Source organism: Haemorhous mexicanus, chromosome 9 (assembly GCF_027477595.1).
Source record: "Haemorhous mexicanus isolate bHaeMex1 chromosome 9, bHaeMex1.pri, whole genome shotgun sequence".
Classification (NCBI taxonomy): domain Eukaryota; kingdom Metazoa; phylum Chordata; class Aves; order Passeriformes; family Fringillidae; genus Haemorhous; species Haemorhous mexicanus.
The window spans coordinates 29,423,362-29,450,241 of NC_082349.1; the positions used below are offsets into that span (position 1 = coordinate 29,423,362).

The following is a 26,880-nucleotide window of genomic DNA, read 5'->3' on the forward strand; positions in this document are numbered from 1 at the left end:
GGCGGCGGTTGGCGGGGGCCGGGCCGCTTCCTGCGGCTGAGGAGGCGCTCGGGCGGCGCTGCGGGACCGCGGCTCGGCGGTGGCGAGGAGCCCGCGCCCGGCGTGAGTGAGGCGGCTCGGCGGGCCAGGGGGCGCGGGGTGGGCCGGGCAGCGCTGTGCGGAGGGGCTGGGGCAGCGTGGGCTCCGCGGTTCGGCTGGGCTGGGCTGGGCTCGGCTCGGGGTGGCCCTTCGGCCGGGCCCGGCGGAGGGGAGCGGTGCCCGTCCCGCAGGAGCTGCCGCCTGCAGAGCCGAGTTGAGCCGCGGGGGCTGCAGGGCCGGGCTTTGCTGGCAGAGCCGCCCCTGAGCCTGTTGCTGCCCCGCGGACAGCGCGGTTTAAATGCTTTTAATTTGCGTGTATACGTGTGTGTGTTTTCCCCTCCTCCCCGGCTTTCAACGTGGGTTTAAGGGGATTAAATCTGATGCAATCGGGGGGCTAAGAATAGCCTGCTGCGCGTTCCCTGGCGTGTGCGGGGTGCTCCGGGGGCCGCTCGGCGCTGCCGGCTCACGGGACAGCCCCGGCGGGCTGCGGCGGCGCTCGGTGCCCCGGCAGCCCCGAGCTCGCCTCGCAGTCCGTATGCGGTGCCCTAACCCGGAGGAATCGCCTGTCTTTATTTGCAGGGAGCTGCGAACCTGAGTGATTTGCAAGTGTGGCAGACAGCAAGTCTGAGCTTATTCTTCATTAGCTAGCTCCGCTGGTGTGTCTGGGATAATGCTCCTAGAGAGTGCTGCCTGTGAAATGAGGTTTTTCCTCACGTAGCTGTAACAGTTCTGTAGTTCAGTTTAAATTGTGCCAAAAATATTTTGCTCGTTGTTGGATGCAGGGTTCTAATCTGACAGTCCCAGTCTCCCGAAAATGATCTTGCTTTTCCTAAATTTAATTTTTTTTTTCGTCTTGTGAATGCTACCTGGGTTTATTTTAAGGTTTAATTCATTCTCATTCTGTCATTGCTTTTCCCGTAGTTCAGTGGTTTCCCGTTTCTTGCTTGTTTCTGGAGGGGTAGAAGCCTGTGACTATCAGTGTGGAAGCAGAACACCTTTCTGTTCTTTTAATAGATTTTTTTTTTTTTTTTTTTTACAAAAAGTTAGGCTTCTTGCTTTGAATAATAATTGAATTAAATGTATTCCTAAGTGAATAGCTATCGAAAATGAAATTGGGGCAAGCGATGCCCTTGTAAAAAGGGTTAATTTACATTAGAATTAGAAGTTAGTGATTGAATATGAAAGGCCTGTGCAGTTTGCAACTGTTATTACTCTCAGAAAATGAATATTTGGAGTGGAAGTGTAGTGAGCATCAGGCAGCATCATTCATCTTTGCAGATGTAGTAGCATTATTAGCATCCTTCTTACCTCTGGGGCACAGTTATCTTCAATTTCCAGACACAAGTTTTATCTTCTATCAAATTCTGGCTCTGCAGTGTAGCTGGTGAGCAGTGCTGTGCTGTCTATTAGGTGCCAGCCTGCCTTAAATCTCTGCTAAATGTGTGAGGGAGAGATACCTCCTGGCTCCGAGCAAGGAGTGACAGTGAGCACCCTGTCACTTCAGATATTTTTCCCTTTGGTAGAACAGTTTTAAGGATTCAGGGAGGCAGGCAGTTTGCTGACTTTATAATGTGTGTGTTCTGTTTGGTAAGGAATCTTTGTGCAGCCGTGGTGGAAATATTTTTAATGCTGGTGATGTTTTCTTCTGCTTTATTCTCTGCAGTCCAGGTATTGTTAATCTGGGCTGTGAATTTATAACTGGATAAGAGCTCAAAGGCACATTAGGATGTTTTTGTGGGCAGCTCTGTTCTCTTAGAGGGAGACTGACGAGGGGAAGGTTCTTTTGACTTTGGAAATTGTTGGTTCTCTTAGTTTTTACAGAGACAGGGTAACTGAGAGATGTTTTAAAAGATTTTATTCCACTATCAGTCTCGATGAGTAGTGAGACACAAGAGATGTAAAACTTAACACCATTCTATCAGAATACCAAAAAGATATCAGCTCATTTGTAGAGACAGAGCCTAGCAAACCATTCCCTCAAAAATTAAAAGTAACCCATAGGAAATCACCTTTTTTCTCTTTTTTTTTTTCTGTTGGATCAGGTCTTGAAGTGTAGGGTGAAGGTTTCTCTTCACGGTGCATGGACGGAAAGCCAATGCGCAGGTAAGACACAAAAACAATTGTTCTTCTTTTCCCCAAACAGGATAAATCATGTGAGTTGGTTTTCTATCTGCCTGGACTGTAAAATGTTGTGTGGTTTTGGATTTTTTTTTAAAAAAGGCTGGTTATGGGGAATTGGGAAATGAATCATTCCTCTTTAGTACCTTTCTTAAATGTATTTAGTTTCCAATATTTACGAGACCAGATGTCTTTAAGGAAGAGTATGGAAGACAAGTTACTGTAATTCTCCATCCCCTTTTCCACTTCCCCCAATTACTGTCATGTTTAAAATTCAGTATTTAATTACTTAAGTATTAAAAAAATAAAATGTGGAAAATAAACTGCCTGGGAATAAATTTAAACTTGGTTTCCAAGGGCCATTATTTTTCTCTTAACGAAAGGAGTTTGGTGAGGTCTTGGGTGAAAAGGAGATTGCCTTTTCTAATTATGGATGCCAGCTGCCTCAGTTCTAATGAGCTGGAGATGCAGCTGAAGTTTAATTCAGGGGAGTTCTTGCTGTGGTTGTGTCAAAAACATTCTCTCTCATAGAGGGAAAAGTTGTCACAGTAGTTCAGCATGATGACAGGTTTGCAAACATAGTTCCCTGCTAGTTCTTGTTGATTTTCCTTGCTCAATGGCAATCCCACAGCAAAATTTAGCAGCAGATACATTTCTGTACATGATACAGGCTATGTGGAAGCAAAGTTGCCTGAAGTTCTTCACCTCTAAATGAATTGGAGAGAACTCAGGCAGCTTGCTTGGTCTGTTTGTGCTCTTTGGGATGTTGAAAGAAGGAAAACTTTATTGTGGGTAAATCTGTAAACACTGGTGTAAGGGAAGGCAAAGCTTTTAACCATAGATGAATATATAGAGCATTCTTAGCCACAGAAACCATTAGCCTGGGTTCTGTGTAAGAAGGCAAGAAGTAAGTAGCCACTTAAACCCTTGAAGAATGGCACAATGCTGTTTTAATTAAATGAATTTTAATGAATTTAACTTGCTGTGCCGCTGCTGCAGCTCAGCTATGAGTAAACCTGGGACCTGCATTTTTGCCAAGAAAAGAAATGTGTTTTGGTCAGTGAGGAGCTGTATGTGACTTTTGCAGTGAATTCCTTTTCCTCCAAGATGGATTAAATAGCAGATGAGCTTTCTTTTATTGGAGCCCTCTTCAGTAGAGATTGTTTAAATCTTAACTAGCTTTTTAGGTTTTGATGTTGTGCTCCATTTATCAAGATGTTTCTGCAGAATGACATAAAATTGGTGACTAGCTTGGCTTGTGTTCTTGTTTTCTCTACTTTTTGTGTTCCTGATTGGGAAATTGAGGTTCTAAAGTAGCTTCTGTGCCTGCTGTTTTCCGTGTCACACCGAGGCAGAGAATTCCCGTGCTGGAGTTTGTGTGTCTGTGGGTTTGTGGCCTTGGACTTGCTATTGTGGAAGTTCTGGCTGCCACTCAGTTTTAGTTTTTGTGGTGGGCAGCAGCACAGTGCTGAAGAAGTGGAGGTTTTTGATTATAGTTGCAGCCTGGCCTGACAAGCACATCTCTGCTGTGAGCTGTGGATTCCAGTTCTGGAATACACTCACCCGTTTTAAGGGCCTCAGTGTGGCTTGTTAAAATTTCTGTTTGTTCTCTTCCTATTGCCTGTCTTAGCAGAAAATGATAAAAGGTTTCTGACTGGATTTTGGGCATAGATCTTCCTATGAACTCCAGCTATGCAGATGGCAGAGCACTTTCTTTTATCCTTTTACTCAGGGCTCTGAAGCCAATTTAACACCCCCACATGAGGGTTGTGGTAGGTCCTGCACGAAGAGGGGAGTGGGGCTTGGCCAGTAATGGGTTAATAAACACAGTGAGATGGTATCAAATGTGTACAGCATTCAGAGGGGAGGAGGAACAGCTTGAACAGATAAGGAATTCCAGCTATTCCTGTCAAGATTATAGCAGGGAACACAGAATTGCTGCTGCAAACAGGATTTACCTTGCATTAGGAATGAAGGGGTGGCTGGGGCAGGCTGTTCTTGCTCACTCTCAGTCTGAGAATGTGGCTTTGCTGAAGGGAAAAACAAGGCAGCAGAGACCTCTGAGTAAAGAGCATGGTCCCACAGCACCCAGACAAGGAGGGCAGAGCAGATCTGATGGCCAGGGCCAGACAGGAGTCCTGGACCCCCTTGGGCAAGTAAGGGTGAGGAAGGAAGTAGGGAAATCAGCTCAGGATGGGTGGGTGCACTGTCAGATGCAGATATATCTTCAACATAGCTCAGGCAGGAGGGCTTGAGCAGCTCCTAAACAAACTGGAGAAGCTATCCCAGCTCTTCCTCACCCAGCTTTTTCCTGGCAGACTTCTCCCAACTTACAGCAGTGTTGGATCAGAGCAGGCTTGAGCAGCCAGACTTGGCAGGAGGAAGGAGGCTTCAGATCCTGGTTGTGCACTCAGGAGCTTATCCAGCTACCTGGACATAGCTCTTGCACAAAACAAACTGCAGGAAGGCTCAGGAAGGTTTTGGAAGGCTCCAGTAATGACCTCCTCTTTCAGAGTATGGGCATCCTCAGTTTCACCCTGACTGGGATGTTTTCCTCAGTTAGGGTGAAACTGAATTTTCTGGGCTTGGTCAGTAAAATTCAAACCAAGCAATATAAATAGGGGCAAATACACCAGATCCTTGCTGGTTTCCTTTTGTGTAACGTAAAGTAGTATTTCAATCAGGTTTATCTGCTTGTTTGCATAACTTTGTTGAGAAAACTTACTGGAATCTTGCTAGCTAGGCAACAAAATGAATCAGTGGTGTTTTTCCTGATAATCAGACTTCTAGCTAACTTAATGCCTAGAGTACTGATGCCACAATAAAGCATTTCCATTTACTTGGTTGGCATGTTGTGGTGGTGACTTCTGTTGCCAAAGGCTGGCCAAGTCAGTGGCCCTTGTTCTTGCAGCTCTGTAAAGAGTATAGGAACTATTTCTTAATTTCAAATCAAGGCATTGACAGAAATCACTACCCATTTGGTTTGTTATTTTTGCTTGCTTCTGAAATCCCTTGCCACTGAAATCCACTCCAGCAATGTATGATTTTTTGATTTCAATTGATGTTTTTAGCCTGAAATGTGTGTTTCATAAGCCTCAGGTCAGCCTGTTGTTTTCTGCTGAACTGTGTTAAAGCCTGTTTGTAATCTTGTGCTGAAACACACATTGTCTTAAAAAATACAGATTTGAAAGTTAAGGTGCCCTTATGACAGCATGGGAGGAAATTTTCCCTAGGTGTGTGTTATTAGGTATTTTTTTTTAGCTTTAGCAGGAGTTGCTGTAAGGATGGATGTCTCATACATGCCCCTGTTAATGAATGAAATTTTGGGCATTAGTGGAATAAAATGGAGGCAGAGCAGCCTGTTTATTTAGCTGACTTAGTGTTGCAGACTGCCTGTGTTCCCATTTGTACTTCTCAGCAGTGTGCTACAAAAACTGATCCTTTGTCAGCCCTTTCTTAATCCCATTGTATTTGCTGATTTCCCCAGCCCTGCATTTTGATGGAAGCTAATCCCAGAATATCTGCATAGCTGGGTGTGAATGTTTTATCCGGGCACACACACACACATTTCCTCTGGATCCTCAGCCCTCCTTAATCACCCTGGCTATTCAGGAGCAGCTCTGAGCTCTGTGTGGGGGGAGGCAGCTCTCCCCTGCCATGTGAGAATCAAGTGCTGCCTTCTGTCTTTCACACCTCTAAGCTACTGACTCATCATTTCATTCTCTGTGCATATTTATGCATAATGCACACAGAATGCAGTGGAATTACAGTCTTTGTGGAGACACAAGCCAGCAGACATGTCCTTTAAATTCACACTTCTGTGCCTGTGTGTAGCAGCAGCCCACCGAGCTTCACATCAAGCATCTGGGCTGATCCAGCTTGGAAATTCTTAAGCCAATTGATCACTGGCTTCTGCACCACCCAGAGATAAGTTATGGATGAATCAGGAACGTTTGGTTGTTACCCTTTTTTTCCATCCATTCAGTCTTCTTTAATCATTAACCAGCACTTTCTCCCCAGGAGTAAGGAGGCTGGGTACAATGCAGACTCTCAGATAAATGCTAGTGGGAACAATGCAGTTCTTGCTAACCAGATACCTTTTCAGTGAGTTAAAGATGTGTTCAGCAGGGCCTCATTTGGGCAGAAAAATCCTCTTCTGCCCTGGCTAGGAAAGACAAGGACTACTGCCTAAATCTGGCCAAGTAATCCTGTGGCACAAGATGGTACATCCCATTGCCCTGTGTTGGCAGGGAGTCTCGGGCTGTAGGATTGGCAGGAATATTTTGTATTTCTTCTGGCAGCATGGCCTTAATCTCATCTGTCTGTGCTTAGAACCTGTGCCACTCTGAGATCTGCTTTAGGGCTGATTTTAGTAGGAAATGAGGAAAACCTACAGGTGGGACAGAGGGGTTGTGGGCTTTCCAAAAGGATGCCCTGTCCTGGATTTGCAGCATCCCTTCTGAGCTGTAGTTACATGAAATGGGTTTTTATTTGAAGAATGCGTCTTCTGTTCTTTGACAGCCTGGTCAAGACAAACTGTCCAGAACTGTAGTAGCATGTGTCTTAAAAGAGCTCTTACTGTGTTCTTTTTTTCCTTCCAAGGGTTGGTTTGACATAGTTCAAAACACTTAATGCCCAATAAAATTGACTTACCTTGCTTAGCAAGAGACAAACTACAGGGCAATGTTTGTTACCACCTTTCTCCATCTTTTGGTAGAGGGGTTGAATTACTTACCTTCTGGCCTTGGCTGCTAAAGACTGTGAAAATAAGCCAATTAGGTAAATTAATCTTCATCTGAGGTTTCTTGGGGTTTTTGCAGGGGTACCATTAATTGTGGTTGGTGTCTGTTGCTGCAAGGGCAGTTTAGTTTATGCATTGTTTGTGAGGAACTTGGCAGAGCTTTGAGAACAATTGTCAAACCCCCAAAGGTGAATTTGGGTTGTGAGGGGCAGGAGTGGGTGGAGGAGAATGAGAGGCAGTGTAAGAGCAGAAGGATTTGTCAGAGGTGTCAGGGAAGCAGAAGGGTGATGGATGTAAAAAAGATGGAGCAGGGATAAAAATCCAAGGCATTTAAGGTGCAGAGGCTGAGCAGGAGCAAGCAGCAAAACCCAGAGGGGAGCCCCAGCTGGATCTGTGTAACCAAGATAGGAGGAGGAGGTAATGGTCTAAAACATCTGAATATGATGATCAAGGAGAGGGTGTGGAGGGAATGGGAAAACAGGCTAAGATGCAAGTAAATAATTTGATCTGCTGCAGAGACTGGTTTCCCAGTGCTTGGAAAGTGCATTTGACATAATAATGAGGGGAAAAGATGTGAGGCGGTTTTTTTTTAATTCTTTCCTTCAAGCCTGCTGCAAATTACATTGAGCCAAGGCAAAACCAAGCTTGATTTCTTTTTAACTCTTAATATGAACAGTGAAGTAGTGGCAACTCACAAATGCCAGTGGACCAGGGAAAAACTGCTAGTGGCCAGCGTGTTTTGGTTCTTTTAGTACATCTTCAATGGTCATGAACCATCAATACTCTGATATTTTGTTCAATGTCCTTTAATTGCTCTTAGTGATGGTTTTCCTTTTATGTGAGAGGAGGCAGCAGTTTCCTGGTTTTTCCTGATTGCATCTGAAACTGGGAAGATACTGTGTTTCTTCTCTGTGCCAGTAACTTAGTTTATGTATTCTTAAGTGATTCTTCAGCTCTAAAGTTACCATCCTGACTTCTTGTTCTTCCTTTTTTGGTAGGTTGATAGCAGTGGATACTTGTTTTATCTTTTTCCTGTTTGGTTGGTTTTGGTTTTGCCTGCCTTCTGCCATTCTTGGGGAGGATTAACCTTCTTTTGACATGTGTCAGGGAGGGTGGAGACTCCATAGCTCAAAAATAATTGAAGAGGTGCTGATTAAAATTGGTATTCTGTGAACCTGAAAGATGTTCATGGTAGTGTGCAGGCCATCTTGAGCTCCTGAAGTCTGTGTGACAGTTTGGTGTTTTCAGACATTACAGTGATGAGTGACCCCGTTAAAAACGTGGGTAGAACAGAGAAGTTTGGTTGAATCACAGAGCTGGAACTCTTTGCAGTAGAAATCCATCTCCATCTCTGTCAAAGAGAACTCCAGCATTTGACAGTGGGCAAGTCAGCTAATCTGTGCTTTGAGTCACTCTGTGAAATGGGGATAATGTGCCTTTACCACAGGAGGCTACGGCGAGGTTCAGCTCATAAATATGTATGTGTAGCTGGATATTACAGCCGTGTGTCATAGAAAGCCTATAAAAATAGCAATAAATAGAAGCCTGCTGCAAGTTGGCGTTTGTTTACTTCTAAGCAAGCTTTGCTTGGAGATGGATTCCTCTTTCATGTGGTCACGTGCTTGTTTTCACGTCCCGCCGTGGACTTACGGGCACGGCTCCGCGCGAGCTGCGGAGCTTCAGATCCCGGCAGGCTCTGGGATCCCTGACCATGGTGCTGTATCTGTATCTCCTGCGCTGCAGGTGTGCCAGCACTCGCCCAGGAGAGACCGGAATGGACGTGACCAGCCGCTGCACCCTGGGAGACCCCAACAAGCTGCCCGAGGGGGTCCCGCAGCCCGCGCGCATGCCCTACATCTCCGACAAGCACCCCCGGCAGACCCTGGAGGTCATCAACCTGCTGAGGAAGCACCGGGAGCTCTGCGATGTGGTGCTGGTAGTGGGGGCCAAGAAGATCTACGCCCACAGGGTGATCCTGTCGGCCTGCAGCCCCTACTTCAGAGCCATGTTCACCGGGGAGCTGGCGGAGTCGCGGCAGACGGAGGTGGTGATCAGGGACATCGACGAGCGCGCCATGGAGCTGCTCATCGACTTCGCCTACACCTCGCAGATCACTGTGGAGGAGGGGAATGTCCAGACCTTGCTGCCAGCTGCTTGTCTTCTCCAGCTGGCTGAGATCCAGGAGGCTTGCTGTGAGTTCCTCAAGAGACAGTTGGACCCTTCCAATTGCCTGGGCATCCGGGCTTTTGCTGACACTCACTCGTGCCGCGAGCTGCTGAGGATCGCTGACAAATTCACACAGCACAACTTCCAGGAGGTAAGGAGCTGGTGTGCTGGAATTGTGATGTAAAATGCATCAACGTGGCCTGTGAGAGCTTTCAGCAACTCTCATTTTGTCCTTTTTTCCAAATCCTGCCTGTTCACCTGCTCTGTGCCCTGATAGTAATGGGTGCCAGTGATGGGACCCATAGTGATGGGTGCCAGATGTGCCAGATTTTAAGTGGGGAGGAAAGAGGAGGGAGGTGGCAGGACTGTGTTGTACCAGTGGTTTGTATATGATGCACAGCATTTCTTCCCTGAAAGGTGTGTGGTGAGTGCTGTGTGGGAGGCAAGGCCGTGGGTGCAGGTGGTTTTGGTGTTGAATCTGTCCTGCCTGCACATTCCACTCCTCTTTCAGAAATATTCTGGATTCTACGTGGTTGGAGGGGGGCAGGTGTTAAAAGTAAGGACAACACATCAATAGAACCCAAGGAATTTGATGTTGAGCTCTGAGATTGGAAAAGTGGGTGTTTGGGAGAGCATGAGGCTGCCTCAGGGGAGTCTTCAAATCTCTCGTTGTAGCAGAACTAGAGTTTTGCATCTATTATTCAGCAGAAGCTGTCTGAAAGTAATTCAGATGTGTAATATTGTAGCTGACCTTTACAAACTCAAGTTTCTCATCCTTTGTTAATTCTGCCTAGATGATTTTTTGGTGAAAAAAAAAATATGCCAGCAGCTGGTTCAGAGAAGGATCAACATAATAATTAAGGATTGTGTGAGCAATAGTCTGAGAAAAGTGGGTCTTCACTGAACTGCTGCAGAAAAATCTCCTCTTCCCACCAGCTTCACAGGGAGATCCTTTCCAAAGGGAGGAACTCCAGGAACTCCTGGTGCTAATTTAGTTTCCCCAGAGAAGCAGCAGTATGGAAGTGCTGTGAGTGATGGCAGCTTGTCTCTTTTTTTTTTTCCTTCTAACATGCAAGAAGCAGGTTGGAATTGTATTAGTTTCAGTCAGGTAGTACTTAAGAAAAATCTGAGCTGGAGCAACACAACAGAACACAACTGTTGGACACAGTGGAGACAATTCTTGTTATCTAACTGTGGACACAACATCAGTTTACTACAAAAGCTGCAATTAAATGCATCTTCTCTAACCAAGTAGAATTTGCTGGTAAGATGAGGTTGTTTTTTGTAGAACTTGGTGGTTTCCCAAAGCCCTACATTTTAACTGGCCACTTCATATCCTCTGTGCTTGCTCTGCACTTCTTTTCTGGATTTGTTGGTTTTTGGGGTTTTTTTTTGGGGGGGGGGGCAAGATGCTATCCAGATGGTTGTTTATTTTCAGTGCTTGGTTGTTTTATTGGTTATTAGATCTTGTTATTACATGAGTTGTTTTACTGGTTATTAGATCTTGTTATTGCATGAGTAGGGCATGCTTACAAGCCTCTAAATAACATTTTATCAGCTTGACAGTTTTGTTTTAAAATGTTTTAGCATTAGTACATGCAGCTGGCTGTTAAGAGCTGCTTGCTATGGGCTTCTTTTTTCTTTTGCAGTCCCTTGAAGACAACTTTCTGTCTTCCTTATTCCTGTTAAAGCACATGAAGGCAAAAGAGAAGAGAGCACTCTTCCTCAAAGATGATGCAAATTATAATTGACTTGACTTAAACACAGCCTCTGGAGAACTGAGGCTTAGATTAGAGCACTATTTCTTTGGCCTGGGCAGGTTTTGGTGTCCATTTCAGTGCCCCAGGAGTTCTTCAGCTCTTCATCCTTAATAATCACTTATTTTGCTTCCAGTGTTTCTCTGCAGACAGTGTCAGTGCTGCTGCTCCATGGGATTGCATTCCATTCTGGCAGTATTTTCCATCTGGGGAGTGGCTCGGTGATCCCTGGGGGAAGCCAGGCACTTTTCTGTTTAACCATCCTCCACTGTGGAGGTTGAAAAATAATAATAAAATAAATAAAAACCTGATAAAAAGTTTGTCTTCCTGTGCAGAGGCTGTGTGGTCATCATTCCTCCAAGCTTGCAGAAAGGGACGTGAGCTGGGAATTTCCTGGGTGCCAAGGTGAAATATTAAGCAGCAGGCACCAGGCCAGCCCATGCAGTTACTTTGAATGCAGTTTGAATTGCTTCATGTCCTCTGCTGTGCTAACCTCTGCTTCTATTAAATTTTGATGTGTATTGCTGCATTACATCATTAACTTCTTGGTAAAATGTTTTTTCAGTTTTTTCCATTCCTCCCAATTTAATTTGTTGCCTATAACCCCTCGTGGATTTTGTGCATATAATGTGAAATGGTTCTATTAACAACTCCACTGTACAAGAACAGCCTTAGTATTTTTTTTTTTTTTTGTCTCTTGACATTTGTGTGTAGGGAAAAATTTTATTTATGGGTGGACAACTTGCACTTTTATCAACAGACAAAAATTGGACTCTATATTGTATAGTCTGACATGAATTCTCTCTGTTTATAGAAGCACTGATGTTCAGGAATGCTGCAGAGGAAATGAAATTCAGCCAATTCTTGTCCACTAAGCAAGTCAGTAAAATAGATCATTAATATTAGTCAGATAATTATGAGTGTCCTGATAATTAAGCCAAAAAAAGCCAAAGCATTTTAAATATGATTTAGTTTACTATGTAAACTAACAAGTTGCACAGTAGTAATAATTTGGTTTAAAGAAGTGCTTTGAGTGCTTTGAATTTTGTGAGGCCATCAATGCAACTGGGTGTCCTGAGGCTCAAAGGGAGAGACTGGATCAGCATCTTTAACTCAGGAATTTCCACAGCTGCTGTTTCCAGACTCTGTAGAAGCTGCATTTAAAAACCATCAGAGTAAAGTTTACACATAAGCTTTGTAGGAGGAAAGGAGACTATGGAAAAAAGCTGATAGAAAGCTTTAAAAAAAAAGCTGATAAAGATCTTTAATGAGCAACCTAGTTCCTACTTAAAGGCTGAAGGATTGTGTGGGCCAACCTTGCTGTGGCCTTTATTGTCCCCAAAAGCTCAGGGTGCCCAAGAACCAAGTCTGGTAACTGATCTCATTGTCCTCTTTGTTCTTTTTTAACAATATTTTCTGTTGTCAGTAATTGCATATTTGTTCAGTGCCCTTAAATAACTTCTTCAGGTAATTAAAAGGACTGCACAGCTGACTGCTGTTGAGATGATCATGTCAAAGAGTGTTTTTCTTTAATTTATGCAGCAAATTGTGAAATAAGTCACGGAATTCTAATGTGGTCACAGATGATAAGGGCAAGCCAGCATTCAGTTGTTTTCTGTCCCTGAACCTTTTGGAAATTGCAGGCTGCAGACTGGGAATGCTTGCAGGGAAGGCGAGCTGGCAGTTATCATTCAGGCCATTTCTGCAGTTTTTATTTTGATTCTTGCACCTTTCCCCATCTATCTGGTGTCTGTGCAGGAGCTGTGGTGGTGTGTGAGCTCCCAGGGCAGTCTGACTGACTCATGCTGTGTGAGCAGTCCCCCAGCAGCAGCCAAGGCCTCCTGAGAAACTCGGTTGCTATCTTGGATGCTGAAGGAATTAATGTGTTTGTCAGTGGCTTGACTTTCACTAGAGATCAGTCCTTAGGGGCTCTGGAGGCTCTGATTCCCTCTTTAGTGCATCTCGACTACTGCACACTCCATGTGTATATATTTAGAGCAAATGAAAGAGGCAGGATCAGATGAGTCTCTTGAAATATTTTCTGTTCTGCCACAAATCAGGCTTTCTGTGTTCTCTGCAATGCCTCTGGTAACTTGTTTGAGACTCTTATTTTTGTGCTGTTTTGCTTTCCTTGTGAATCTTCTGCACTCCAGTGCTGCTTTTTAGTCACGTATTTATTGTGGTTTCATTTCTGCTTTATGCATTAGGTACGGCAAACGAGGAGGCTGAAGAAGCCTTAAAGAAAGGCTTTGTTTTTCCTGAATTTTGAAACCTGATCAGTGTGGTTTCACCCTTTAAAAGTGTTAAAGGGTGTAAAAGGCATGCCCATCTAGAAGTGTCGTGTTGCTGGGGGCTGAGTTCTGCCCAGTGCAGCAAACCCTTCACGTGTGTTGGTCTTGGAACTGATGGGGATTTGGCTTTTTACTGGGTCAGTCCATGAAGTGCTGGGATGGTGAATGGCTCTGATGCTTTGTCTTTACTCCCTTCCTTTTCCCTCTGCCTTTACCAGGTGATGGAGAGTGAAGAGTTCATGCTGCTTCCTGCCAACCAGCTCATAGACATCATTTCCAGTGACGAGTTAAACGTGCGCAGCGAGGAGCAGGTGTTCAACGCCGTGATGGCCTGGGTGAAGTACAGCATCCAGGAGAGAAGACCCCAGCTGCCACAGGTAATCTTGGAATGTCTCACAGAGACATTCCAGGCTGCTTTATCCAGGGGGAGAGGAATGAGGGATGGTAGGGCGGTGCCAGAGTGTTTCTGAATGTTGTAAAGCCACCAAAATTCTCTCTGAATCCCACCTGTGTTAAGTGACTTGCACTGTCCCTTCGTCTAGGCTGGTCAGAGCTTTCATTAGGGGATTTGTTGGATTGTTCCCAGCTAGGCCTTGCCAAACGAGCTCACTCCAGCAGTCTGTCCAGACAAACCTGCCTGCACTGCTTGGAGAGTAGTATCAAAACCACAGTGGAGAGGAAAAGGCTTGTCTCTCTTTGCAGTGCTTCTTTAAGCTCTGCTGCTTGATTTGTGCCTCAGCCCTCACGATGTTACAGTGGAGCTTGTCAGAATGGTTTGGTTGGAATGTGATGCTTCATCTAAGCCAAGGCATTTCACAGAGCAGAACCCATTCTGACAAAGCTGTCAGCCCAAAGCCTCTGAAGTCTGGGGCTGGATGATCAAAAGAGGTGAGCATCTGCCTGCCTCACTGTTTCTGCTTTGGAAAGAGATGTTAACTGCAACTTTATTTACTGGAAAGCTTTTGAAAATGGTTTTAAGTAAACAAACCAAACTGGAAAAAGCTGCTCTTCTCAAGGCAGCTTTTAATGCTTTTATAACTGTTTGCCTCTTTGTATATGTGCTTGGGCCTTCAAATTCTAAACCCTTCTGAAAGATGTGTTGTTTCTCATTGTTCATTTACTCTGCAATACCACTCAGGTTTGAGAGCTAAATGGCTGATAAAACCACTAACTTAACTAGTGTTCAGGCAGACGTCTTGACATCTGTAATTTTCTAAAGGTTTCCAGCTGTGACCTTTCAGCTGTTGATAGATCCAGTGGATTGTCCCTTTCTGAAAACCGATTTTCTGCTGGGTATCTAAACTGGGACATTGAAAAGGCAAATGTGCTGTGAGACAAGCTGCATTCAACTAAAATTCTGTTGTTTTCCATTTGGCTTCTTGCATCTCTGTGGGTATCTGTGGTTTCACCATAGGTGTTCTGGTTTGTGTTTCAGGTCCTGCAGCACGTCCGCCTGCCCCTGCTGAGTCCCAAGTTTCTTGTGGGTACAGTGGGCTCTGATCCACTCATTAAGAGTGATGAGGAATGCAGGTAAATCTCCTCAGCAATTTACAGAATTGGATTTTGTTGTCCCCTGAAACTGTGCTCATTTGTCACTGGTAAATGGGTGATGCCTCACAATTTAATCTCTGGCAGGATAGGAGAAGCAGGAAAAATTGTTTTCTATTTGCATAATAGTCACTGGTGCACCCTAGAAGTGGTTTTGTTCTTTCAAGTTTTCAGTGAAATGGCAAACTTTGAGTGTGCAGTTTGACTGTTGGTAAAAGACCTTTCAGCATATTGATTTTCATTTTGCCCTTTTTTTTTTTCACCCCCTCTAGTCATGGCCTGTTATTGCAGCTCAGCTCTTGCATGGCTTTCATGATGATCTCAGTGGGATCTAAAGTAGTTTTTCTATGTAGGATGTCTGCACTTTGATAGCTGAATTGGACTCTAGGATTGGAGTCTGCTCTTTCCCACAAGGATAATGCAGGGAAGTTTTCATTTCCTCCTTTTATGGTATGAGTCTCACCTTTCTGGTTCTACAGAGTTCTGTATCGTCCACAAAGCACATGATCTATCTTGTGCATATTGTAAAGAAGTTCAGGGCATAGGCTACATTGTTCTCTTCCTGAATAAGCATTCATACTGGGGGAATTCCACATTTCTAGAGGGAAGGAGGACTTTTTTGTTCTTTTTTGTTTTATTCAAGGGTTTGGAATATTAGGATTAGTCCAGGTGGCAAGTCATGAATGGATGGACAGTGTGGGCTGGCCAGAGCTGATGGAGAAAATATTCATCAGAAGGGTACTATCACCATCTATTGGTCATGTGTGTATTATGTATTTGTGTGCTTTCCAACTCCTGTTCTCTTCCGAGGCAAAACCACTGACTGTTCAGTTTTAGCTTGAGGCAGGCTGGGTTTTTCTTTTCTGCACAGTAAGCCTGACAAATCTCTTGTCATATATATTTTTTTTATCAGTCTTTTTATGGCAAGCTGTGTTTGTTATGAGCTCTGGCCAAGCTCTGGTGCTGGTTTGCTGCTGTCACTGTGTCAGTGGCTTGTAAACAGCCGATGAGTATTTAGGTGACAGCGCGCGTTTAACCGGAGCTGCTCACACTCTTCTCGTGTGACCTGGCAATACCTGAGGCGCATGACTAGTGCTGGCTGCTCTTCCCATCAGTTCTGATTGGCCCCTTCTCCCAAGACTGAGCTCTGGGGGTTAATATTTTCCTGTCTTGCACAGGGATCTGGTGGATGAAGCCAAAAACTACCTGCTGCTGCCCCAGGAGCGGCCGCTGATGCAGGGACCGCGAACGAGGCCGCGCAAACCCATCCGCTGTGGAGAGGTGCTCTTTGCAGGTGTGTGTCCCTGCAGGTGTGTCTGTGGTGTCAGCAGGAGGGTCTAGAGGGGCCATATGAGGAGTGGCTGAGGTCACTCGCTCTGCTCTGCCTTGAGAAGAGAGCTCATTGTGGTTTACAGCTTCCTTGTGAGGGGGAGGAGAGGCTGGCACTGCTCTGGGCTCTCTGGTAACCAGCAATGGAACCTGAGGGAATGGTTTGGAGCTTTGTCAGGGGAGGCTTAAGTTGGATATTGGATAAAGGTTCTGCACCCACAGTAGAGTCTGGTGCTGGAACTGACTTCCCAAGGCAGTGGTCACAGCACCAGGCCTGACAGAGCTCAAGAAGCATTTGGACAACACGTGGTGGGATTCTTGGGGCTATCCTGTGCAGAGCCAAGAGAGTTGGACTTCGATCCTTCCATGTCAGGATATGCTGAATCAATGTATTTTTCCCACTGGCTTAGGCCAGGAGACTCCAGGCAGAATTTTCTGGTGGTGGTGTCCCCAAAAAGTCTTCACAATCTCTTTCTGATTGTGACCTATGCATTAATATCTGAAAGTCTGAGTTAACTTATGTTTCTTACTCACATGATTTCTTTGGTGCTGTGCCTGCCACAGCATTTCCTAACTTCAGTTCAGGCTCTTGAAAATCTCCTTCTATTTTATAACTACAAACTCAGAAGGAGCAACTTCGAGACGAGTCTGCAGGGGGCATTTGTGCCAGGACCACAGGCAGTGTGTGAGCTCAGTGAGTGTTTTTGTGACCCTGTTTTGGTGTTTGGCTGCAGTGGGGGGCTGGTGCAGCGGGGATGCCATTTCCAGCGTGGAGCGCTACGACCCCCAGACCAACGAGTGGAGGATGGTGGCTTCCATGAGCAAGAGGCGCTGTGGCGTTGGGGTCAGCGTCCTGGATGACCTCCTCTATGCTGTGGGAGGCCATGATGGCTCCTCTTATCTCAACAGTGTGGAAAGGTAGGTCTCCATAAGGCCCCTGTGCAGATTTTCAGCTGTGAACGTTTAAACCTGGGTGCAGCCTCTTAGGAATGAGTTCATTTTGTCGTTTCCTCGTGCCTTGCACACCCTTGGTGCAGAATGCTTTGTGCCATGTTATCCCCAGCTTAACGGGACAAGCCAAAGCCTCTGGCATAAGGAAGGAATCCCTAGGAGATGGGTCTGGGTGTGTTGTTGGAAGGAGTGGTGATCCTGGTTAACCTTCCTTGCAATTGAGGGTTTGTTTTTAGTATTGTTGAGGAAGGTTGTGGCCACATTTCTCTTCACAGAGAAAAGCAAGGCACAGAAGGTGAGGTTACAGTGAGCATTTCTTAGATGCTGAGGGAAAGATCTTGGATTATTTTTTTTGAGAAGTGCTAACTTGAGAATTAAGGAACCTTGGCACATAGGCAGAAGATGGAAAATAGGTCAGTTTTAGATCTGTGAAAGATTAAAGTCAAACAAGTTTTACCAAGCTTCCTGTTTCTAGGAGCTGCATAGGGCAATTCCCATGCCTGAAAGCCACATGACTCATGCTCTCCTACTAGTCTAAATCTTGGCCCTGTAACAAACCCAATGAGCTGTACAAATACCTCCTCCCACCTCGAGCCTCCCCTTCTTCCCACCTATCTCCTTGAATGCTCCCAACTTCCCAAATCATGACCTTAGCATTGTATCTCCCATGTCCTGCACTTCCTTGCTATGCACTGTATTTCTTTGTCTCTGGATTCCCAAATCCATGTTGTTCCTCCATATTTTAGCTGGAAGTCCCAGTGCTGGCTGAGTTCCTGTGTGAACTGCAGGGAACAGAGTTAACTCTGCTGCAAGTTGCCACACGCCAGCCAGTCTCTCTCAGGAGCCTGAACCTTTGATCTCCAGCTTGATTCATCCCAACCTGCAGTTTGAACATCCCTGGAATAACATGTAGGGGATGCATTGTATCACTTCAGGGCTTTTATCCAGCTTACAAAGAGCTGTGCTGCAGTTGAAGCTCAGGATAGGCAAGTTTCACAGCCTTAGTAGAGCTCCCAAGCCTGGGAGAGTCTGAAGCAGACCTAGGCAGGTAATTTTTGCTGTCTGGTGTGTTTTTTTTCCAGGTATGATCCAAAGACCAATCAGTGGAGCAGTGATGTGGCTCCCACCAGCACCTGCAGGACCAGCGTTGGAGTAGCAGTTCTTGGAGGTTACCTCTATGCTGTGGGTGGCCAGGATGGTGTCTCTTGTCTCAACATTGTGGAGAGGTACATTTTAATTACAAAACAAACCCCAAAAAAGTGGGGCACAGCAAGAAAGTGGGTCTCTCTGAGAGTGCAGCTGATGCAGACAAGCTGGAGAGGAGATAGGAGCTGTACAAATCTTAGAGGGATTTTTTTTTTTTTTTTGAGGAGAATAAAGTCAGTCTTCCTGCCCCTTTCTGAAGATGTCAGCACTTCCCTCAGCTCTGATGTTTATTTTTGTGCCAGGTATGATCCCAAAGAAAACAAATGGACTCGAGTGGCTTCCATGAGCACCAGGCGCCTGGGAGTGGCAGTGGCTGTGCTGGGAGGCTTCCTCTATGCTGTGGGAGGCTCTGATGGAACATCTCCTCTCAACACTGGTATGCCTTTTGTTGTCCCTGCATCCCATCAGGGCTTGTCCTGGTCCTGGGAGCCTGTCATGTCCCCAGATGGCTGTTGAAAATCTCAGTGATCAATTTGTGGAGTTTTTTCCTTCTTTAAATATTATTTTGCCATACAATAACTCACTTTCCAGACTTGTGAGCCCCTATTACCTGGTTGTGTGTCACATTTTTACTTTCTCAGTGCTTCATTTGGCAGCATGTCCTCAATACAAGGCTTTGATGGTTTGCATAGGAGTTGCAAGCACTTTTTTTTTTTCCTAAGTTCCTGCAGCAGCCATTTTTGCTGTAGGAAGGAAGGTGCCAAAAGGAAAACTGCTGCAGGTCAGTTTGTAGCATCTTCAGCTCCCTCTCGAATGAAGATACGAGTGTGGAGACAGGAGAGAGGCTAGCAAGAGTTCTTGGGAAGAAAAGAGAGAACAAAGGGGTTCGTGGCTTTGGAAGAAAAGAGAGAACAAAGGGGTTCCTGGCTTTGTAACAGAGAACAAATGGGTTCATGGCATTTTTGGTGTGTGAAAATCAGGTCCAAAAGTGCTCTCCCCACTGCCTACCGGCCCTGCTGACCCCACACCTTCCCTCCCTCCGCAGTGGAACGCTACAACCCCCAGGAGAACCGCTGGCACACGATAGCCCCCATGGGCACCAGGAGGAAGCACCTGGGCTGTGCTGTGTACCAGGACATGATCTATGCTGTGGGAGGCAGGGATGACACCACGGAGCTCAGCAGTGCTGAGAGGTACAACCCACGCACCAACCAGTGGTCTCCCGTGGTGGCCATGACGTCCCGGCGCAGCGGGGTGAGTCTGATGCCTCAGGTTTTACATTTCTTATTTTCCTGTCATTGTTGCCATTAGAAATGAAGGGATGGGGCTATTTTCAAGCTAAGAACGATTTATTGGTCAGTCTCACAGGCCATGAGGTTTTAGAGGAGGAAGCATTCGGCCATAGCTCAAGAGTAGTCACAAGTTCTTTGTTACAAGGCAATATAGACCTTTCTAACCCAACAGACACTTGCCACAGAATTTATTTTGCTTTTCTAACCTATCACCTTTTACTTCTGCTGCACTGTGGATCCTTTTATCCAGTGGCTTCTGTCTCACTTGCACACTCTCATAACTTCTAAACTCTTAGCTTATTCTATACAGCCACACCCTTACCTTACAAACCCTTCACCATCTTATCAATACAGTTTCTTACTCATTTAAAGCATATTCTTAAAACTATAGAAGCACAAGCTTATGATTTTTCTGCTTAATGTCTGTGTATTGTACTTATACATCAATCCAAGCTTCTTCCAAGGCTGCAGATCAGATCCTTCTGTGTCTGTGGAAGTTTCTGTTTTTCTGATTCCTACATTTTCCAGATTCTGTACTGCATTAGGATATAACTCTGAACTTCATAGAAAGTGTTGGCAAGTTCTCCTCCCAGCTCAGTCACACAAAATAAACCTTTTCCAGTCCCAGAACCAAGGACAGTGTTACATCCGCAGGCCCAAAAAGTGCAAACAACATGGAATTGAGGAGAGCAGACTGAGGGGATGGGACTGCATCACCTGGAGCTGGAATTGGACAATTAACCCCAGTATAGAAATGGACCAAAACTTATAAAAGTGCTAGAACTTGGGACTGGTAATCCATCTTGGGTGTAGCCTTGTACTGCCCAAGATGAATCCTTTGAAGGATTCCTACTTTACTCCTTTGACACTGTCCAACTTCTGTTCCAGGGAGCCTCTCGAGGCATCAGGTGGGGCTTGGTGGGCTCCTCTGTGCCACGTGTCACCGTGTGGGGACAGAGGGCACAGGGCAGGGTGTCATTGTCACTCCTGTTGTGGGGAGAGCACACGGTCAAGTGTCAGTCTTCTCACGAGGCTCTCCTGCTTCCTTTGCATCTTCACCTCTTCTCTGTGAGGGAAAAAAGTTTGCAAAAAACTCTCTAGCAAGACTAGAGGGTGAAGAGATAGCCAAGTCACACCACAGACAGCTGTTTAGGATGGGGAAATGAGACATTTGAGGGTGTTTTTAAATATTTTTGGGCCCTTGTATGCGGTCAGCTAAGCCTGAAGCAGAGGAGCTTTTAGGTGACATAGCTGTACTTGGTATGAAGTACCATCAAAGAACCCTATCAGATTAGTACCTGGATCTCTCTGGATGAATTAGGAGGTGAAAACACCCACTTGCTGAGAGGAAAAAGCTGGGAAACTGGGTTAGCATGTGTTCAAATACATATTCCCAGCAGACTCTCATTGCCTTGAGGCGTGTGTGGGAACAGGGCTCCTGGGCTTTCACTTGGGCTGCTGCCTCTCCTCTGAATGCTGTGAGTGACAGCAAGTTCCTATTCACTGCTGATCATGGTGCTTTCTTGTGAACAACAGGTTATGCAGTGTTTTCAGCAGTCATCTTGGCTGGGGAGATGGCAATGATATGGGTGTTTATCACTAGACATTGGATTATGTGCTAAAGAGAGGATGAGTTCTGTCTGTGTTAGTGTTCCAGTGTCTGGAATCAGGCAAGTATGAATCACAGTTTGAGCAACCACTGGTTTTGGAGGCAGAGAACACATATTTATTTCTGTTCTCCAAGCAGAGAGTGAGCTGTCCAACACTGTCCACTTTAGCTTCTCATTAGACAGTGACTTTTTATCAGCTGCTTCTGTATTTGCTTTCCACAGAAACTGCTAAACACATGCAGATGTATCTGCAGCCCTTCTGACTTCCTCAAAACCAAAACAGGGACCATTTTACAATGTGAACCTTCCCTTTTTTCTGTTATACTCCACGTTTTCCACTGGAAGTCATCATGTTTTGACGTTTCAGTGATTTCAAAGATTAAATAGAACATCTGGAGGCCAAGGTGCTTACAGATGGTCGAAGCCTCAGCCTGAGAGGATTGAGACCAGGGACTTGCCTGTGGTTCTGCTACTTTAACCAAGTGTTGTGGGCTGGTAGCTATTCTTTCTTGGGGATGAATTTCAGTCCAGAACATAAGTTTTGTATGGAAAAGGTTTAGATTCTCATGTATTTATCATCAGTCAGATGGTTCTCCTTCTTGTAGCTGGCAATAAGGGGAACCCCCTGCTTTTTCTTTGAGAGATTCTTTATTCTGAGATATTTAACTTTCCATGTCTCATTTTTTATGGTATTTCATTTGTGCCATGCCCTAAAGAAAAAACCCCAACCCTCTCCTGCAGACTGCCTTTCACCAAACACAGTTACTAAATAGCTTTATTAATATTTCCATTTTAACCCTTCTTTTCAGGACATCCCAGCTAAGTAGCTGCTGTCTGATGGCTGTTTTGCAGGTTGGCCTGGCCGTGGTGAATGGACAGCTGATGGCAGTGGGGGGCTTTGATGGCACAACGTACCTGAAGACCATTGAGGTGTTTGATCCAGATGCTAACACGTGGAGGTAACTTGAATTTGTGTGGCAATCAAACAGTGAAATCCAGCTGGAGCTGTCCCAGGCAAAGTAGGAATGTGGTACACACCATAACAGAGAACTTGTGTAGGATAGAACCATCACAACATTCCCATTCTGGCTTTTTGCCTTGCAAGAAAGAACCACATTTTGAAAAATATCCCACTGTGTTCCTTCTGTCCATTTTGGGCTGAGTCTCTCCTGCCTCCCAATCAAACTGGGCTTGTCCTTAGCAGAAGGAACTCAGAGCCACCATGTAGAATTTGGCCTGTTCACTTCTTGCTTTCAGGCTGAGGCAGTGATTTCTGAATCCTTTTGGAGGAGCTGAAACACTTCAAGTACATGATGTTATTCCCCTTTAAATCAGCAGGATTCAGCCACTGGAAGAATCTCCAAGCTGATACAAATAATATGAAATTGCTGATCAAAATACATGCTGAGCAGAAAAGAAAGAGGAAAGATAGCCTTTCTAGTCATAACTATACTTGAAAACAATTGTTTGTGTTTTCAATTCCCAAATGTAATTAGCATAAAGTATCAAGCACCTGTGGCTATTTTTGCTGCTGTGGTGATCTGGCAAGGGTGGGGAAAAATTGGGGGAGAAATGGGAAAAATTAGGAGAAATTAATGTCCTTATTCTTACTAGTGATAGTAGTAGTTTAACCCTTTACTGGTACGAATGCCTGTCATGAGCAGCAGTGGAGGAATTTCCCCTGGTTTGGTGAGCCATGGATCTGCAGGACCTTTTGAACTGCTGAGGAAACCAGTTGAGGAGAAAGTGGTACATACATCAGATTGCTTAGTGGAATGGTTTCAGCTACTCCCTGTGACAGTCCAGAGTTAGGAGTGACTGCCTGGCAGGCATTCACACAGTTTGGGAGATTATTCAAGGTATTATTAGCTTGTGGTTTTTTCCTCCACTGAACTCGGTATAGGTGACCAGCTTCCATGGTCTTCCCTTTCCTTTGTATATTGAAGGTATTTTTTATTTGTGCAGCTTGACTGAGAAACAATTCTGCTGCAATTTGACTTTAACAAAGCTGTTTGGAGAACTTGCTCCTCCTGTTCCTGCCAGCAGACCCCAGTGGCACAGAGGGGAATATGCAGCTGCAATCTGTTGGGATCTGGTATCCCTGTGAAATGCAGACACCATTGCAGTCAGCAGATGGTGCTTGGGATGTGTTATATCTTGGTTGGCTCAGCTGAATGTAGGGCTTTAGACATAACAAATAAATTAGTTGAATTGGGAGGACTAAGTCTAGTCCTGCGTTACCCAAAACCTAGCTTAAGGGCAGCTACAGCCTACAGAGTTCTTTTCTGTCTTGCACATTACCAGACAAGGAGCAGGAAGTATTTATTTAACAGAAATTTGGTGTCAAATCAAGCAGCAGTTTCTGTTCTGAGAGAGGAAGGCACGAGCAAATACAGCTGTTTACTTATGAAGTGTGTAAGATGGGTGGGTGCTCCACAACCTCTTCCTCACTTTAGGCAGACATTAAAGATGGTAACACGGGCTGGTTCAGAGTTTCCCTTGGCAGGTCCCAAGGCTCGGTGTCCCCATGGAGAGGAGGATGTGTGTGTGACTCTGGAATGTTGTCTCTGCAGGTTGTACGGCGGGATGAACTACCGGCGGCTGGGCGGAGGCGTGGGGGTTATCAAAATGACACACTGTGAATCTCATATATGGTAAGCTTCCAGAGGGAGGGAGTCCCCTGCCTTCTCATTCCTAGAAAAAAAAACTGCAGAGACTTGTTGACACTGGACCTCTTTGCAGCTCTAGTATGCACGGTCTAGCTCCAATGTAACTCTTTGTCGGTGAACTCTTTCTATGGAATTATAAAAACTGACTTCTGTGAGAGTGTGCCCCGCGGGAGACCACGTTGTCAGACTCCAGGGAACCACTGGACAAAAGTAGAAGTGTCGCTTATGTCCGTATTTTTTCTAAATAGTTCTACATTTTTTGAATAAACCAAACTGTAACAGTTATTGTAGCCTAAAAGGATGCTGATGTAGAGCCTATACACTCTGTACTGGGAGTCTGGCCAGGAGGAGGGATTCCTGCTTTCCCTCCTGCTGTGGGAGCAGTGGATGTGGCAGCTGTTTGGTGGGCGAAAGAGAAAAAAGTGATACAGAAAACATTGCTTTTGCCTTATTTACAGAGAGCTTCAAAAAAAAAAAAAAGTACTTGACCTGCGAGGTGCCACCTTTGCACAGAAGCTTTTCTGTGCACAGAGTATATTTATTTTTTCATTTGATTTGTATCATGTATTTCCTTTGTATCGCTCACAGCGATGATTCCAGCTTTTTATATACATCTGTGTGTGCATATATATATATGTATTTTATATATATATATATGTGTATGTGTGACTTGCATTTTGACCAGCTGGTAGTTTGGGCAGGGCTGTGTCCTGCCAACTACTGTGGTTCCAACCCTTGTGGTATGATTTGGGGTCTCTTAGAGGACAGGAGAGCTGTGAGGATGAGAGCCCTGAGTATCTTTTCAGAACTAAAACTCTCATTGCTCAGCGGAATCAGTGAAGTGCCCAAAAAGGGTGAGAGGAAAAGGATTTCAAGTAATGCCTTTTTACAGTACAAAAATTCAGCTTTCCTCTCCTCTCCTCTCTCCTGTGTGTAAACCTGTGCTGGTTTGAAGGTAAACCAGCAGGGGAGGAATTAACCCCACAGAAATACCTTGTGAGAGATTTCAAGTCGGAGTTGCAATTCAATAGAAAGATGACAATAAATGCAATGAATACACAAAGAGTGGCTTCAAACCAGTCCTGATTAAACAGTGGTTGCAGTCCTGTTAGAGTGATGGATGAGGTCTTGTCAAAAGTACTGGTCCCATGGAAAGGTCTGGTCCTTCTTTGGATGCCCAGTGGTGGTTGTGTCCAGGTCCCCAAACCCCCAGATCATGGACCCTCAAAGCCAGGCAAGAATGTTGAATCCCTCCCCCAAAGCAAGGGATTTCCCAATGAAATGATGGAATCCTGAGTCATAGGATAGTTTGGGGAGTCCCTGATGGCCCACTGGCAGACATGACCCCCCCCTTAGGCTGGGTGTAGTTGTCCCTTTGTGAGGACAGACAGAACACTGCACTCACCTCACAGCTGTTACAAAGGACCCACCACTAACAGGAATAATATCAGAAATAATGCAGCTGGGTGTGGAATAGTTTGGCTACACCCACACTGGTACTTTATCCTGCAACCACTGACGGAACTTAAACCCACCTAGTTCTAGCTCACTTTTAAAAGCCTTTTTCCTCCTGTTGTCTGCTTGATATCAGTTCTTGTCTAAAGCAGGGTGCAGGTATCATCTGTTAATTCTGATACCCACTTCTTGAGTTCTTGCTGAAAGGGCAGACCCACAGCCAGCTCCTTCCTGCTGAAAAAAGAACCACTCAGACCAGCCTCACCTCAGCTGCCATCTTGTCTGTGTCTGTAGAATTCCTGACCATGGTGGATGGTGCCCTCTCTTTGAGTGGTTTTTGTGCACTTTGCCTGTGTATGGTTAGAGCAGGGAAAGGTGTGAGGCTCATTTAAGAGTTTGGAGGGGAAGGGCTGTTTTCTGGCACTGTGAATAACTGTGGAGTCACCCAGGAGTGGGGGGAGAGCAGGGAAGAACTCAAGACTCAACAGTTCTGTTTTTACTGTAATTTCTATTGAGTATGGAAGAATGACCTTTTGCACCTGATCTAACTGTGGACCTTACTAAATTTCATTTTGAAAAAGAGGACTGTAAATTCTTGAGATGAAAAAGGCAGTGCTGACACCTCAAGTTCTTTAACTTCATCATTTGATTCATGTAACTCAGACTTTAATGTGCTTGAATATAGTAAAAAAAAAAAAAACACTAGTCATAAATGGGACATTAAAACTTTTATAAAAGCCCCTTCCCCCCTAAAGGTCGGTATTCTTGTGTTTACATATGAAGATCATTTGCACCTTTACAAGGAAAACAAGTATTCTGTAAACAAATGTTTACATGTATCATTTATGCTTTTTTCTAGCATGAGTAACTTGTATAAATAGTGCTATCTTAATAAATTTCTTCTACGCTGTTCTTGGTTTGTTCCTTGGGGGTAAAAGCAGTGGGGATCGTTTTTCTGTGGTTTATATGGACAAAGATGCTGGATGTTTTTTTTCCCCCAGATAAATCCCAGTAAAAGAGGCTTAAAACTCTGCTGTTTCACTCAGAACCAGCTTTTTGTGACAGGAAGTATATGTGCTATCTGGCTAAATCTTATGTCTGCTCACTTAACTGCATTTAACAATGAGGACAAAATAAGGAAGAGGTTAAAAGAGGCTCTAAGAATTTAGGTTTTTAGAGATTATTTATGCAAATTGGTTGTAAAGAGCTGAGCATTAGATTTAAAACTTAGCCCTGGGTGTAACAGTCCTATTTTCAAACCAAATACAGGTGCCAGTTATTTCCAGACCTTCTACTCCTTTGTCCAGTGCTTTTCTGACTCCAGATAGCAAATTTTGTCCGAGATATTTCAAAAAAGGAAACTAAAGCACCAGAAGTGATAGTTAAGGTAGCTGCTGAGCTGCCAAGACCTTCAGAAGATCACTTAGCTGCTTTTAACAGGGTAAGAATTACCAGACTTCAACCTTAACATGCAAAACCAATCCATCTTCAACTAGTAAAGGATCTGAAACCAAGTGCCTGATTCTTTGTTTAATTCTGGTAGCAGGTTAGGAACTAGGCATCCAGTTATGTCATGTGTTAGGCAGTTTTACACTGGGAAAAGAAAGGAAACTTGCACCCCTTTTTAGGAGAAAGTCACAGCACAAATCAGCTCCCAGAGGTGCTGCACAAGTGTGAAGCAAGAAACTGGACTTGGAATTTTGCTGCTCACACAAGTATTTAATAAGTA

The 26,880-nt window shown here is 44.9% G+C and overlaps 1 protein-coding gene across 3 annotated transcripts in view; it reads left to right on the forward strand.

Moving 5' to 3' along the window:
• KLHL20 (kelch like family member 20) overlaps window positions 1-26,880 on the forward strand; it is a 32,178-nt gene continuing 5,298 nt past the window's right edge. The window contains exons 1-13 of one of the 3 annotated variants that reach the window (XM_059854732.1): window positions 1-102; window positions 2,121-2,181; window positions 8,681-9,254; window positions 13,370-13,528; window positions 14,587-14,681; window positions 15,878-15,993; window positions 16,763-16,946; window positions 18,062-18,205; window positions 18,428-18,561; window positions 19,171-19,379; window positions 21,880-21,986; window positions 23,601-23,681; window positions 23,770-26,061. In XM_059854732.1, the coding sequence (XP_059710715.1) occupies window positions 2,159-2,181; window positions 8,681-9,254; window positions 13,370-13,528; window positions 14,587-14,681; window positions 15,878-15,993; window positions 16,763-16,946; window positions 18,062-18,205; window positions 18,428-18,561; window positions 19,171-19,379; window positions 21,880-21,986; window positions 23,601-23,681; window positions 23,770-23,800 (1,857 nt within the window). In that variant the 5' untranslated portion in view covers window positions 1-102; window positions 2,121-2,158 and the 3' untranslated portion in view covers window positions 23,801-26,061. Of the gene's footprint in view, window positions 103-2,120; window positions 2,182-8,680; window positions 9,255-13,369; window positions 13,529-14,586; window positions 14,682-15,877; window positions 15,994-16,762; window positions 16,947-18,061; window positions 18,206-18,427; window positions 18,562-19,170; window positions 19,380-21,879; window positions 21,987-23,600; window positions 26,062-26,880 lie in introns of those variants that run through there. The other 2 variants (XM_059854734.1, XM_059854733.1) reach the window with 2 other exon arrangements.